Consider the following 12,550-nt stretch of genomic DNA (forward strand, 5'->3'; position numbering starts at 1 on the left):
TAGAGTCTTCTCTTGTGTTGTTGGAAGAGGGTGTTTGCTATGACCAGTGCGTTCTCTTGGCAAAACTCTTTGCCCTGATTAGCCTTTGCCCTGATTCATTTTGTACTCCAAGGCCAAACTTGCCTGTTATTCCAGGTTATCTCTTGACTTCCTACTTTTGCATTCCAGTCCCCTATGATGAAAAGGACATCTTTTTTGGGTGTTAGTTCTAGAAGGTCTTGTAGATCTTCATAGAACCATTCAGCTTCTTCAGCATTACAGGTTGGGTCATAGACTTGGATTACTGTGATATTGAATGGTCTGCCTTGGAAACGAACAGAGATCATTCTGTCGTCTTTGAGATTGTATCCAAGTACTGCATTTTGGACTCTTGTTGACCATGATGGCTACTCCATTTCTTCTAAGGGATTCCGGCCCACGGTAGTAGACATAATGGTCATCTGAGTTAAATTCACCCATTCCAGTCCATTTTAGTTTGCTGGCAAGGCTGCACCCGCATAAAAGCTGCTTTTTCAAGTAAAAACAAGAGTATTTCACAAGAAGTGCCTGATTTTCATGCCTGCTGGTGTAGCTGCAGCTTCACAGAGTTCCTTTTCTGTTTTTACAATGAGATAAGTTTTAGGACATACAGTAGTTTCCTTACAGTTAGCATTTTTTAAAAAGTGAAGACTCTCTCCCGATGTTAAACACAGATTTTTTTCAAAAGCAATTTTTATTTTAAAAGTTGGGAAGTTATATCATGTGACTTTACCTTCTAATTTATAATTGTATGAATTCTGAGATCTTCAGGGTTTTTGCCAAGGGCAGAGGACAGCACTGTGCAGTGTACTTCTTCCTCGTCGACTTGAGGCAGAGGGTTTACTTCTACTTTTCTGTTCTTTCTGGGGCTTTCTGGTGGCTCAGACGGAATTTCAGAATCTGCCTGAAATGCAGGAGACCTGGGTTCAATGCTTGGGTCGGGAAGATCCACTGGAAGATTCCCTGTCCTGTGAGTGGAGCTGAATGTCTTCATAGGGTTCAGTTCAGTTCAATTCAGTTGCTCAGTCATGTCCGACTCTTTGCGACCCCATGGACTGCAGCACACCAGGCCTCTCTGTCCATCACCAACTCCCAGAGCTTACCTGAACGCACACCCATTGAGTCGGGGATGCCATCCAACCACCTCGTCCTCTGTCGTCCCCTTCTCCTCCTGCCTTCAATCTTTCCCAGCATCAGGGTCTTTTCCAGTGAGTTGGCTCTTCATATCAGGTTGGTATCTATGTATCTTCTTTGTGAGGAATCTGTTGAGGTCTTTAAGTCTTCAGTCAGGTTCCTTGTTTTCTTCCTGTTGGTTTTAAGAGTTCTTTGTATATTTTGAGTAAGTCTTTTTTTCAGATGTCTTTTGCAAATGTTTTCTCCTGGTCTGTGGCTTGTTTTCTCTCTTGACACTGTCAACAGAAGTTTTTAATTCTGACAAAGTCTAACTAGTGATTATTTCATCCGTGGATCAATCCTTTCAAGTTGTATCTAAAAAGTCATCACCACACCCAGGGTCATCTAGGGGTTTTCTCCTGTTATATTCAAGGAGAGTTTCTTTAAGGCATATGGGCCTGCAGTTTTCTTTTCTTGCAATGTTTTTGTCTGGTTTTGGTTTTAGGATAATACTGGCCTCATAGGAAGTGTTAGGCAGTAACCCTTTGCTTCTATCCTCTGAAAGAGACTGTAGAGAATTCGTGTACTTTCTCCTTAAATGTTTGATATAATTCACCAGTGAACTCATCAGGGCCTGAAACTTTCTCTTTGGGAAGATTATTAATTCTTGATTCAATTTAATTGCTACCGGCCTGTTCAAATGGTCTGTTTCTTGTGTGACTTTTGGCAGATTGTGTCTTGCAAGAAATTGGCCCATTTTATTGAGGTTACCAAATTTGTGTGCAAACTTTAGTTGTGGCATGTGGGATCTAGTTCCCTGACAAGGGATTGAACCCAGGCCCCCAGCATTGAGACCGTGGAGTCTTAGCTACTGGACCATCAGGTGAAGTACCGATATTCCCATTTTTGTTCATACATTATTGACTTTCTCCATGTCTTTTTTAGTTTTTTGAGTATTTTTAAGACTGCTGTTTTAAAGTCTGTGTCTAGTATATTCACCATCAGGTCTTTTTTCAGGGACAGACTCTGCTGTATTACTTTTTTCCTTTGAGAGAACCATACTTTTTTTTGTATGCCCTGTGATTTTTTTTGTTGTTCGCTGGATATTTCAATCTAACAATCTGGCAATCCCAGAAATCAGAGTCTCTCTTCCCCCAGCTTTGTGCTTGTTTTGCTTTTGATTATTGTAGGCGGTCTTTGTGCCAGGATCAGTTTGAGGTGTAAACTTAATGGATTCCCTGGGCATAAGCAGTCACGTTCAAATTCTCCCCATATATGCAATTATGTACTCTGTTGGAGTCTTTAGCAGTCACTTCAGAAGGGGGTGGCAAGTTGCAGCAATGGCGGGGGACTACAGCAGCGGTGGCGGCCGCCCCCCCACCCCGTCTGCCCCCGTGAGGCCAGCCGCAGTGACGCGCCGTCAGAGCACACACAGGGCCTCAGCAGCTGGAGGGCAGGACCCTTCCCCGCGCTGGCCGCTGCCAGCTCTGCGAGCTGCTCCGGGACGCATGCATGCAATTGCTGCATGGCAGCGGCGTCTGTGCTCCGCGCCCCACCTCCCCCGCCCCCAGCCCAGTCGCGCCCTGAAGCCTCACCTCCTGCGTTCTCCAGAGCCCCCCGAGTCAGAGCCTGCTGGCGCCTGCTGCTGGGAGGGACAGGCACTCCTGGGGCTTCCCGCTGCACCGTCTTCCCAGATCGCCTCTCATCCCGACTTTCCCTAAGGAAGTACCGCTGACGTACATACAGGGCCGTGTATGTACCGTGGTGTACGTGCACGCACATGCCACAGTGACTCGGCTGCTTCACGCTGACCGAGGGGTGACCCGATGCCAAGGTGCCCTGCGTCACCGCGGCTCCAGGCGCTGCCGCTGAGGCGCCCCCGCGTCGCAGCCCAGACTTGGCGCGGCGGTCTGCCCCCTGCTCCTCTCACACCTCCTCCCCTCGGCCCTCACCCTCTCCCTCTGGAGACGACGTCTGTTCTCTGTATCTGTGAGTGTGTTCCTGGTTCACTGTTTTTAGGTTCCACATAAACATGAAATGATGCAGTATTTGTCTTTCTGTGACTTATTTCACTGAGCATAATACCCTCCAGATCCATCCATGTTGGTGCAAATGACAAGATTTCTTTTTTCACGGCTAACATTCCACTGTATAAATACACAAGGCATTTTCTTTACCCACTCATCTGTGGGTGGACACTTTGGTTGGTTCCACATCTTAGCTATTGTGAATAATGCTACTGTGAACATAGGGGTGCACGTATCTTTTCAAATGAGTGTTTTTGCTTTCTTCAGGAAAACAACCGGGAGTGAGGCTGCTGGACTGCACGGCGGCCGCGGTCCTGACCCCGAGGCCCGCACGGCGGCCGCAGTCTAGCTCTGAGGCCACACTGGCTGCCCTTCCCTCCAGCAGCACGGGGGCCACGGTGCCCACTCGGAACACACGCCCTGGAAGGTTCTCGGACGTCACTGCCACTATGAGAAATGCTGCTTAAGAATTACTCCTCCAAAAAAAAAATGACTCCTCCACTCCCCCCAGGTCCCGTCTGCGGCTGATGTGAGGACCTGCAGGCGTGCTGAGGGCAGTTTCTGTGCGCACTGCCCCAAGGGTAGGACGGTTTATCATCCTCAGAATAAAAAGCCAGTGTCCTCCAGCAGTAGAAAATTGCAAATAAAAAGTTTAATTTCAGAAACTGAGTTCACCATTTATAAATACACTAAAAACAGTCAATGCAAATTCAGATTAATAATAAGTACAGTATTTTAACAAAACAACAACTTTTCTAAAAGGTCATAGGCAAATCAGTGACTCGTTTCACCCAGAATATTTAACTGGTTTGAAATAAGAAAATGAATTCTTTTCTAGACGCTGAGACAAAAACTTTGAAGACATATTACTGTTAAAAAAAAACCTGATGACTGATAATCCATTCTGATGTCCTTGGGATCCTAAAATACCCCACTGATGGCTGAATCTTCCCTATTTTATAAAAGAAAATCTAAACGCCTAAGGCTATTCTTACAACCATAACATAGCAATCTTCTTCCCTGTTAATAAGCCACCTCTTCTAAAAAGAACTGTGTACATAATTGGATCAATTTGGGGGTCAGTGCACAAATTTCAAGACAGCTTCATGGTGTAGAGCCACTGAGTCATAGGCTTGGAGATTCACCAACAGGGTGCTGTAAACGTGTCAGGCCGCGCACTGGCCGACAGCGGCCCCACCGCGCGCACCGTGGACGTGGGTGTGTGTCCAAGCTAGCCGCCCACGTGGCGCCAGGGAAAACCCCTGAAATGGGAGCGCTCTCTCTGCGGAAACCCTACGCGACCGACCCTGCGTCACGTATCAGCTTGGGCTTGTCGCCGATGCCACGTCTCCGTCATGGTCAACAGTTTCCTCCCAGAACACTCTCCCCCTCAACGCCCTTTAGAGCCGCAGTAGGAACTGCTGGGTCAAGATGGCTTCAACTCCACCTCCTATTTACAGATTTTACCTGACAGCTACAAAGGCTGTTCTGTTGCAATTAAAGCAATTTTTAACTAAAGTACAGTACCTGATCTGATTTTTACATAATCGAATAAAAAGCCTACAGAATAAAACTGCTCACCTCTCCTCTGCCATTCTACTGAAACAAACTACTGATCCCCAACTTGTAAAAAACTTCACGGTTACGAATGAAAACCTAATCATCGTTATTTCATCATTGACGAGACAAGCTGCTTCTAGTGGACTTCTGAAAACACACACCGTGGTACCTGGCCTGAAGGACTGGTTAAGGCACGTGTGGCCGCGACGGCGAGGGCCGGGCAGCCCCTCCCGCGGCCGTGGACCTGAGCGCCTGGCCTGCCGTCCCGCAGGGCCAGCTGCGGCGAGCGCCAGCCTGGGCAGACGCCGGTTCTCGCCGGGTGGCTCCGGCGGGCTCTTCAGTACTGGAAGCATATTAAGGGAAGGTTCACTTTCAGAAAGATGAGTTTCTCAAAATGCTCCATCAGGAGCCTGGACTGGCCGAAGCTGCCGTTCTCGGGGGGCGTGCTGAACAGCCGCTCGGAGGGGACGATGCTCGGGGGGCAGCCCAGGAAGCGCACGGCCAAGGCGGAGAGGCCGGGCCAGGCGGCCCTCTTGAGGCTCCAGTAGGCGAGCGGGTCGCAGCTGTGCTCCAGCACCTCCTCCTCCAGGTAGGCGAGCACCACGTCCTCGGGGACCTTGGGCCGCCCTCCGCGCTCGCTCTTCTTCAGCTTGGCCATGAGCGCCCAGAGGCTCTCCTCGCCAGCGCAGTCTCGGGGCGGGGAGCCCGGCTCGCAGCCGTTGGGGACGGGCGCGGGCTCTGAGGTAGGATCCAGCGTTTCCAGCTCCCTGATCAAGTCCTGCTTGTACTGCTCTGCCTCCTCCTCGGAGAACAGCGAGGCCTTGTAGCGCGGGTCCAGCAGGGTGGCCAGCACGTACCTGGGGTCGTGCAGCGAGGCGGACAGGCGGCTCACCATGGCCTCCCTGAGGGCGCGGAGCATGGCGTCGATGCCCGTGGTCTCCTGGAACAGCATCTCCACCCTGCGGCTGAGGATGTGGATCATGGGGATGACCTGGCTCAGCGTGGACACATGCGCGCTCATCTCCCGGCTGGCAGCGGCGAAGGGCGTCAGGGCGTGGCACACGGACTGCATCACCTCCCACTGGTCGCAGCTCAGCAGCTCCCGGAAGTCGCACTCGACGGACAGCGCGTTCACCGCCCGCTTCTGCTCGAGCAGCCGCTCCAGCATGTGGAAGGACGTGCTCCACTTGGACGGCACGTCCTGCAGCAGGTGGTGGGGCGGCAGCCCGTACTCCCGCTGCAGCTCCGCCAGCTTGGCCTTGGCGCGGGGTGAGCGTTGCACCCGCTCGCAGATCTTCCGGGCAGTGCTCAGCAGGTTCTGGACCATCCTCTGGCTCTTGATGGCCTCGCTGACGATGAGGTTGACCGTGTGGCTGAAGCACGGCACGCTGGAGCGCGCCCCCTCGTTCAGCGTCTTCCCGATGCTGGGGTTGTCGGTGACGGTGATGCCCACCTGCAGGCCACTGGACGTCACCCAGGCCTCCCACCAACACTCCAGCTGCTCCTGGATGCTGCTGCTGCTGCAGTCACAGTCCACCTGCGACACGTCCAGCAGCGCTGAGCAGTGGTGGTCCTCGCAGTGCGGCCGGGCCGAGGGCTCGAAGGTGACCCAGTGGGCCGTGAGGGTCAGGTACTCCCGCGTCTGGCTGCTCATCCAGATGCCCGACGTGAAGTGGACCACGCCGCTCTCGGCTTCCTGCAGGTGGGCCATGATAACGTGCTTCACGTCCTCGTACATGCCTGGGATGGCCGTCCTGGAGAAGTAGGCCGGCGGGGGCAGGGAGTACTGAGGTTTCAAGTATGCCAGCAGCCTGTTGAAGCCAACGTTGTCCACCAGCGAATACGGCTGGAGGTCAAGGGCGATCATCTCAGCAATGAGACTCGTGATTTTCTTAGCAACCGGGTGAGACTCGTAAAACTTCTCGCTGCCTTCGTCAGAGGCGGCGGCGCCTGCGGAAGGCGGGCCCCGGGGCGCCTGGCCGCCGGGCGAGGAGGGCGGGGCGGCCCAGGCGCCCTCGGGCTTCAGCGCGCCGCCGTGGAAGCGCTGCAGGTGCCGCAGGAGACAGCTGGTACCCAGGTTCGTCGGCTTCTTGCCCCGGCTGATGGTCCGGCCGCAGTGCAGGCACACCACCTTCGTGGGGTCTGCCGAGCAGATAGAAAAATGGTTCCACAGCTTGGAGGTCTTCTTGCTGTTGACGGGAAACACAGCTTGATGGTTTTTGGCGACCACGGTCGGCAGGTCCGTCAACCGGGAAGATGTTTCGGCGGAAGCCAGGGTGGCGTAGGGTGAGCCGGCCAGGCCGGCCCCCAGGAAGCCCTTCTGGCCCCCGGACACTTCGGGGTGGCGCCTGTAGAGGTGCCGCATGAGGCAGCTGGTGCCCACGTCGCCCCGCTTCCCGCGGCTGATGGCGCAGCCACAGTGCCTGCACACGGCCTTGAGGCTGTCCGTGGGCGCCAGCGAGAAGTGATGCCACACCTCCGACTTCAGCCTCTTCATCACCCTCTTGTTCTGCTGGAACACGGCGCCCGGCTCCCGCGGCCGCGGGCTCGGTGCGCCGCCCGGCTGCGTCTCGGGAGACGACCCCCAGGAGGCCTCGCCCGCGTCAGAGGAGGGGGACGGCGCGCCGCCAGGGCCCCAGATCGAGGGCGGCTCCTCCGCAGGCCGGTCGGGGGAGGAGGCTGCGGAGGCGGGGTCCTGGAGCGCCCTCCCCGGAGACGCCGGCAGGGGGCCGGGCTCCGTGTCGGGAGGCGGCGGGGCGGGCCCCAGGGGCGGCGGCGCGGGGCCGGGAGGCTGTGCGCCAGCCCCCCCGCCGCTCTCCCGCAGCACGATGGCGCGGTGCGCCCGCCACATGTGCCTGATGAGGCAGCTGGTGCCCAGGTCCTTCCCGTTCTTACCGCGGCTGAACTCGTTCATGCAGTGGATGCACACGGCCTTGGAGCTGTCCAGCGGCGACAGGTAGAAGTGCTTCCAGACGGCCGACCTGCGGCGGGACCCGCACGCGCTCCGCGGCAGCGGCGGGTTCTTCTCTGCTCCGTTCTCGGCAGGCTCGCGGCAGTGCAGCGGGGGCGCGTGTGGGGGCTGCCCCGGAGGGCGCTCGTCCCGGCCGTACCTCTCCGAGGCCAGCTTATCGGAGGCAGCCTCCTCGGAAGAAACCGCAGAGCTGGCCTCCTCCTTCAGCTGGAGGGGAGCCGAGCCCTTGGAGGCCGCCCGGGGGACCAGCGGGCCCGTTGAGAAGCCGGGGCACGGGCCCTCGGGGTCGGTGGGCGTGGGAGCGGGGCGTGGCGCAGGGGCGGGGTCCCCCGCCAGCGCGGTGGGGTGCGCCCTCCGCACGTGCCGCATGAGGCAGCTGGTGCTCAGGTCCTTCTCGTTCTTGCCGCGGCTGAACTCCTTCATGCAGTAGGTGCACACGGCCTTGGTGCTGTCCCGCGGCGAGATGAAAAAGTGCTTCCAGGCCGGGGACTTCTTCCTGGAGCCCAGGCCGCGGCCGGAGAGCAGGCTCTGCGTCACGGCCTCCATGGCCACACTGTAGAGGGTGCTGCCGTACTGCGCCAGCAGCGCCCCGTAGTCGTCCTCAGGCTCGGGGGAGGCGCCCCGCCCGGGGGGCTGGCCCGCACAGCCCGCCGCCGGCTCCTCGCTGCGGCCCGCCTGCCTCCGGTCCTCCAGCTCACTTCCAAAGTCCATTCTCTCCACACTGTGACTAGGGGTTTGAGGGTCATCTTCCTCTATTTTCAAGTTTGTATTCTCCGAATCACCTGCCCCTTGGGGACGAGGCTCCCAGCGGTTCTCCATGACTGACCATAACTATTCAGTTCTGGCCAAAGAACTCTTATCTCTTGGGGTGTTTATGAATATGGATAAGCATGAATCTCACTGAGCAGTGGACGGACAAACTCATGAGCGTGTCCCCTCACGGCGCAGACCGTAGTGCTCCCGGAGTTCTCCTGCTAAATGCATCTCGGGGCAGACGTGCGCTCACGCGGGGTGGACCTGCTGGTCTCAGACGCAGGAACGCTGATGACTCGATGGCACGGTGCTCCTTCTGCATCATCTACAACAGATGGAACCAAGTAAGACAAAGGCCTTGCTCACATTTCAGATCCACAGTCATGGATATGTCAGCTTCAGTATGTGTGAGAAAAATTCCACACTGGTCAGGTGAAACAGGAAAGCTTGTTCCTTGCCTTTACAACCTAGTCACAGGATGAAACACCCTCTCCGGTGACCCCTGCTGCCCCGAGCGCCCTGCTTACCTTCTTGGAGTCTCTGCCTCCCTGGGCCATCCCACTGCTCCCACGGACGAGGGGCCTGCGATCTGCCTTCTTCTGATGTCTGCCTAACCAGGCCTGAGGCTGAGCATTTATTTAAGAATAAAATCCTGGTGGTGGTAAAAAAAAAAAAAAAAAAGAAAATATCCTCTAAATAGACATTTCCCCAAAGAAGACATACAGGTGGGCCAAAAGGCACATGAAAAGATGCTCAACATTGCTAATAATCAGAGAAATACAAAATGACAGTGAGGTACGACCTCACGCTGGTCACAGGGCCATCACCCAAAAGTCCACAAATGATCCGAGGTGGGAGGTGTGGGGAAAGGGAGCCCGGCTCCACTGCTGGCGGGATGTAAACTGGTGCAGGCACTACGGGCAACAGTATGGAGGCTCCTGAAAAATCTACCAACAGAGCTACCACGTGACCGGACAATCCCACTCCTGGGCACACATCCGGAGAAAACACCAACCTGAAAAGACACAAGCACCCCAGTGCCCACAGCAGTGCCATCCGCAGCAGCCAACACGTGGAAGCAAACCGGACCTCCGTCAGCAGATGAATGGACAAAGAAGGTGTGATACGATATAACGGAGGACTGCTCGGCCATTAGAAAGAATGAAATAATGCTACTGCAGCAACACAAATGGACCTAGACATTAACATACTAAACGAAGTCAGACAAAAAAAAATGTGGTATCAATTACATGTGGAATCTAAAAAAAAACATAATAAACTTACTTACAAAACAGAAACAGACTGACAGACATACAAAACAAACTTATGGTCCCAGAGGTGAGAGATGGGGAGAGGGAGGGACCAGGAGTTCGGGGGCGACACACACACGGTGCCATGCACCCGAAAACGTCAGGAAAGATCACAGAGAGAAAACAGCGAGGGATGTCCATGGCGGCTCAGTGGCACAGAATCTGCCTGCCAGCGCAGGGGATGCGTTCGATTCCTGGTCAAGAAGATCCCACGTGGCTCTAAGCACCTAAGTCCTTGGACCACAACTCCTGAGCCTGCACACGGCAACCACTGAAGCCCACTCACTGCAACCAGCAGAAGCCCCTGCTCTCCAAGACTGGAGAAAGCCCACGTGCAGCACCAGGCCCGGCACAGCCGAAAATAAAGTCTTTTTTAAAAAGAGAAAATACCAAGACTTGGTAAGGTCCATCACTGCAATTGCAGCTCTTCTAATTAATAGGTGGGCTTCCCTGCTGGCGCAGTGGTAAAGAAGCTGCTTGAAAATGTAGGAGCCCCCAGTTCAATCCCTGGGTCGGGAAGATCCCCTGGAGGAGGGCATGGCAACCCACCCCAGTATTCGTGCCGGGAGAATCCCATGGACAGAGCAGCCTGGAGGGCTACAGTCCGTGGGGTCACAAAGAGTCAGACATGACTTAGCAAGTAACCGATGAGGTAATCTCCTAACGACTGGTAACACCGAACATTTGACGTCTTCATTTGCTGTTTGCGTCTCTCCACTGCTGAGGCATCGTGCACGTATTTTGCCCGTGTTTTCATGGACTGTGTGTTTCCTTATCACTGAGTTCTCCGAGTCCTTCATGTTTGGAGAGAAGCCCTTTATGAGGTATGTAATTCCAGTCTGTAGCTTGTCTTTTCATGCTTTTAGGTGTTTTCTGAAAGGAAATGCTCTTAATTTTAATCAAATCCAATTTACCAGTTTGCTTTTTTTTTAAGAATCAAATGTTCTTTAAAAAGAAAAAGACATATTTATTGGCCCGTGGGGTCTCAGCTGCAGCATGCGCGCCGGTGCACATTTGGCTGTGGTGTGCGGGCCCGGAGCTGCGGCTCTCAGCCTGAGGTGCTTCTCGGCATGTGGGACCTCAGGGCCCAGACCAGGGACCGAACCCGAGTTCCCTGCACTGCACGGCAGCTTCTTAACCACCAGACCATCAGGGAAGTCCCCGGCAATGGATTTGTTTATGGATTATGCTTTGGGAGCTGTATCTAAGAAAGATTTTCTCTTCTGTTTGTTTTATATTTAGATCTTTGAAAAACTCAAATTCATTGTTTAGTATATGAATATCTTAATTGTTCAAATACAATTAAGGTGAAAAGATCATCCTTCTCAACAAAAGAACGCCTTTGTAACTGTTAAGGCTCCCTGTGTGTGAAGATGCCTCTGCGTGGCCACTGCTTACGTGTACAAACACGGGGGAAGTGTGTGTTCAGCACGTCCCGCCCTTTGAGTAAGTGCAGCTCACTCTACGTCAGCGTGTGCCGGTCTGTGCCTGCAGGTCCTGACACAGGGCTCCTGAGGCTCTCGGAAGCTCCCGAGTGACAGGAACACCTTTCGTTCTAGTGAGCTGATGACGGAGGCTCCTCGCCAGAAAGACCACGCCACGGTCAAAAACCAACTCTCAGCCCCCGACCCCCAGGACTGCCTGCAGACTGAGCTAACACTCCTCAGGCCCACATCACGAAACCCCAGCAGAATTCCAACAGCTCGGGGTTTGGGGAACTGCCAGGCTAGCAAAGACACTCACGGGTCCGGAGGGTGACGCACCCCAACTCCATGAGGACAGACGCCCCTGCACTCAGGAGCCTGTGCGTCCTCATCTGGCCGTTCATCTGTGTCCTTTTTCATGTAGTGAAAGTTGCTCAATCGTGTCCATCTCTCTGTGACCCCATGGATTGTACCCTGCCAGACTCCTCTGTCCATAGGGTTCTCCAGGCAAGGATACTGGAGTGGGTTGCTGTTTCCTTTTCCAGGGGATCTTCCCAACCCGGGGATCGAACCCACATCTCCTGCACTGCAGGCAGACTCTTTACCGTCCGAGCTATGAGGGAAGCCCCTTCCCATATAATAAACCTGTAAATGTGAGTAAGTGCGCCCTTGCTGCGGGAGCCGCCCCGGCACTTCACTGCGGGAACCTCGGCTTTTAAGCCTCTCAGTCAGAAACACAGGTGACAGTGGGCCTGCCGTTGAGTGGGAGCAGTCTCCTGGGCCGCCCAGACCCCGTGGCTCTGAGCACGACTCCGGGCAGCGATGTCAGGAGCGGACGGAAGGACGGCCGGCTGGTGCCGGACAGCAGCCAGCGTGGGGCGCCGGGCACACACGGCGACCAGACGCGAGGCGCTCTGTGCAGAGCCGGCGGGGGGACACGGAGAGCGCCTCTGCTCAAGGGCCATGCGGCTGCAGCTGAGGAAGGGCAGGGCCTGGCAGACTGGGGCAGAAGGAAGGCTACCTCTACACCGCCTACAAAAACATGCTACGTGCTAAAACAAAGAGAGGTTCAAAGCAAAAAGACAGGATGGGTGCAGCGTGCAAGTCCAACCCAGGCCTGGGGGGGCCGTGGCAGTGGCGGCGAGGGGGCGTGAACACAGTGGACCAGAGGGTGCCTTCCGACCTTCCACGTGCACGGAGCAGACCCCGCAGGCCTGGAGGGAGGTGGGATCTCATATCCCTACTCACAGCTAACTGAACAAGCGGACAGAAAATCAGTAAAGGTAACAGAAGATATGAAAACATTACCATCAAACTTGGCCTAAATGACATTTATGGAACAGTCCAAATAAATGGAATACATATCGCTTAAAG

At 54.8% G+C, this 12,550-nt stretch overlaps 1 protein-coding gene across 10 annotated transcripts in view; it reads right to left on the reverse strand.

Annotated features, from left to right (window-relative positions):
- Positions 1 to 3,788: 3,788 nt before the first annotated feature.
- The window catches only part of ZBED4 (zinc finger BED-type containing 4), a 28,750-nt gene continuing 19,988 nt past the window's right edge, over positions 3,789 to 12,550 (reverse strand). For 9 of the 10 annotated variants that reach the window (XM_043440667.1, XM_043440671.1, XM_043440672.1 and 6 more), the window contains 2 exons: positions 8,970 to 9,094; positions 3,789 to 8,767 (listed from right to left, as the gene is read on the reverse strand). In XM_043440667.1, the coding sequence (XP_043296602.1) occupies positions 5,056 to 8,508 (3,453 nt within the window). In that variant the 5' untranslated portion in view covers positions 8,509 to 8,767; positions 8,970 to 9,094 and the 3' untranslated portion in view covers positions 3,789 to 5,055. Of the gene's footprint in view, positions 8,768 to 8,969; positions 9,095 to 9,457; positions 10,029 to 12,550 lie in introns of those variants that run through there. The other variant, XM_043440675.1, reaches the window with a different exon arrangement.

This window comes from Cervus canadensis, chromosome 21 (genome assembly GCF_019320065.1).
Source record: "Cervus canadensis isolate Bull #8, Minnesota chromosome 21, ASM1932006v1, whole genome shotgun sequence".
NCBI classification, from domain to species: Eukaryota; Metazoa; Chordata; class Mammalia; order Artiodactyla; family Cervidae; genus Cervus; species Cervus canadensis.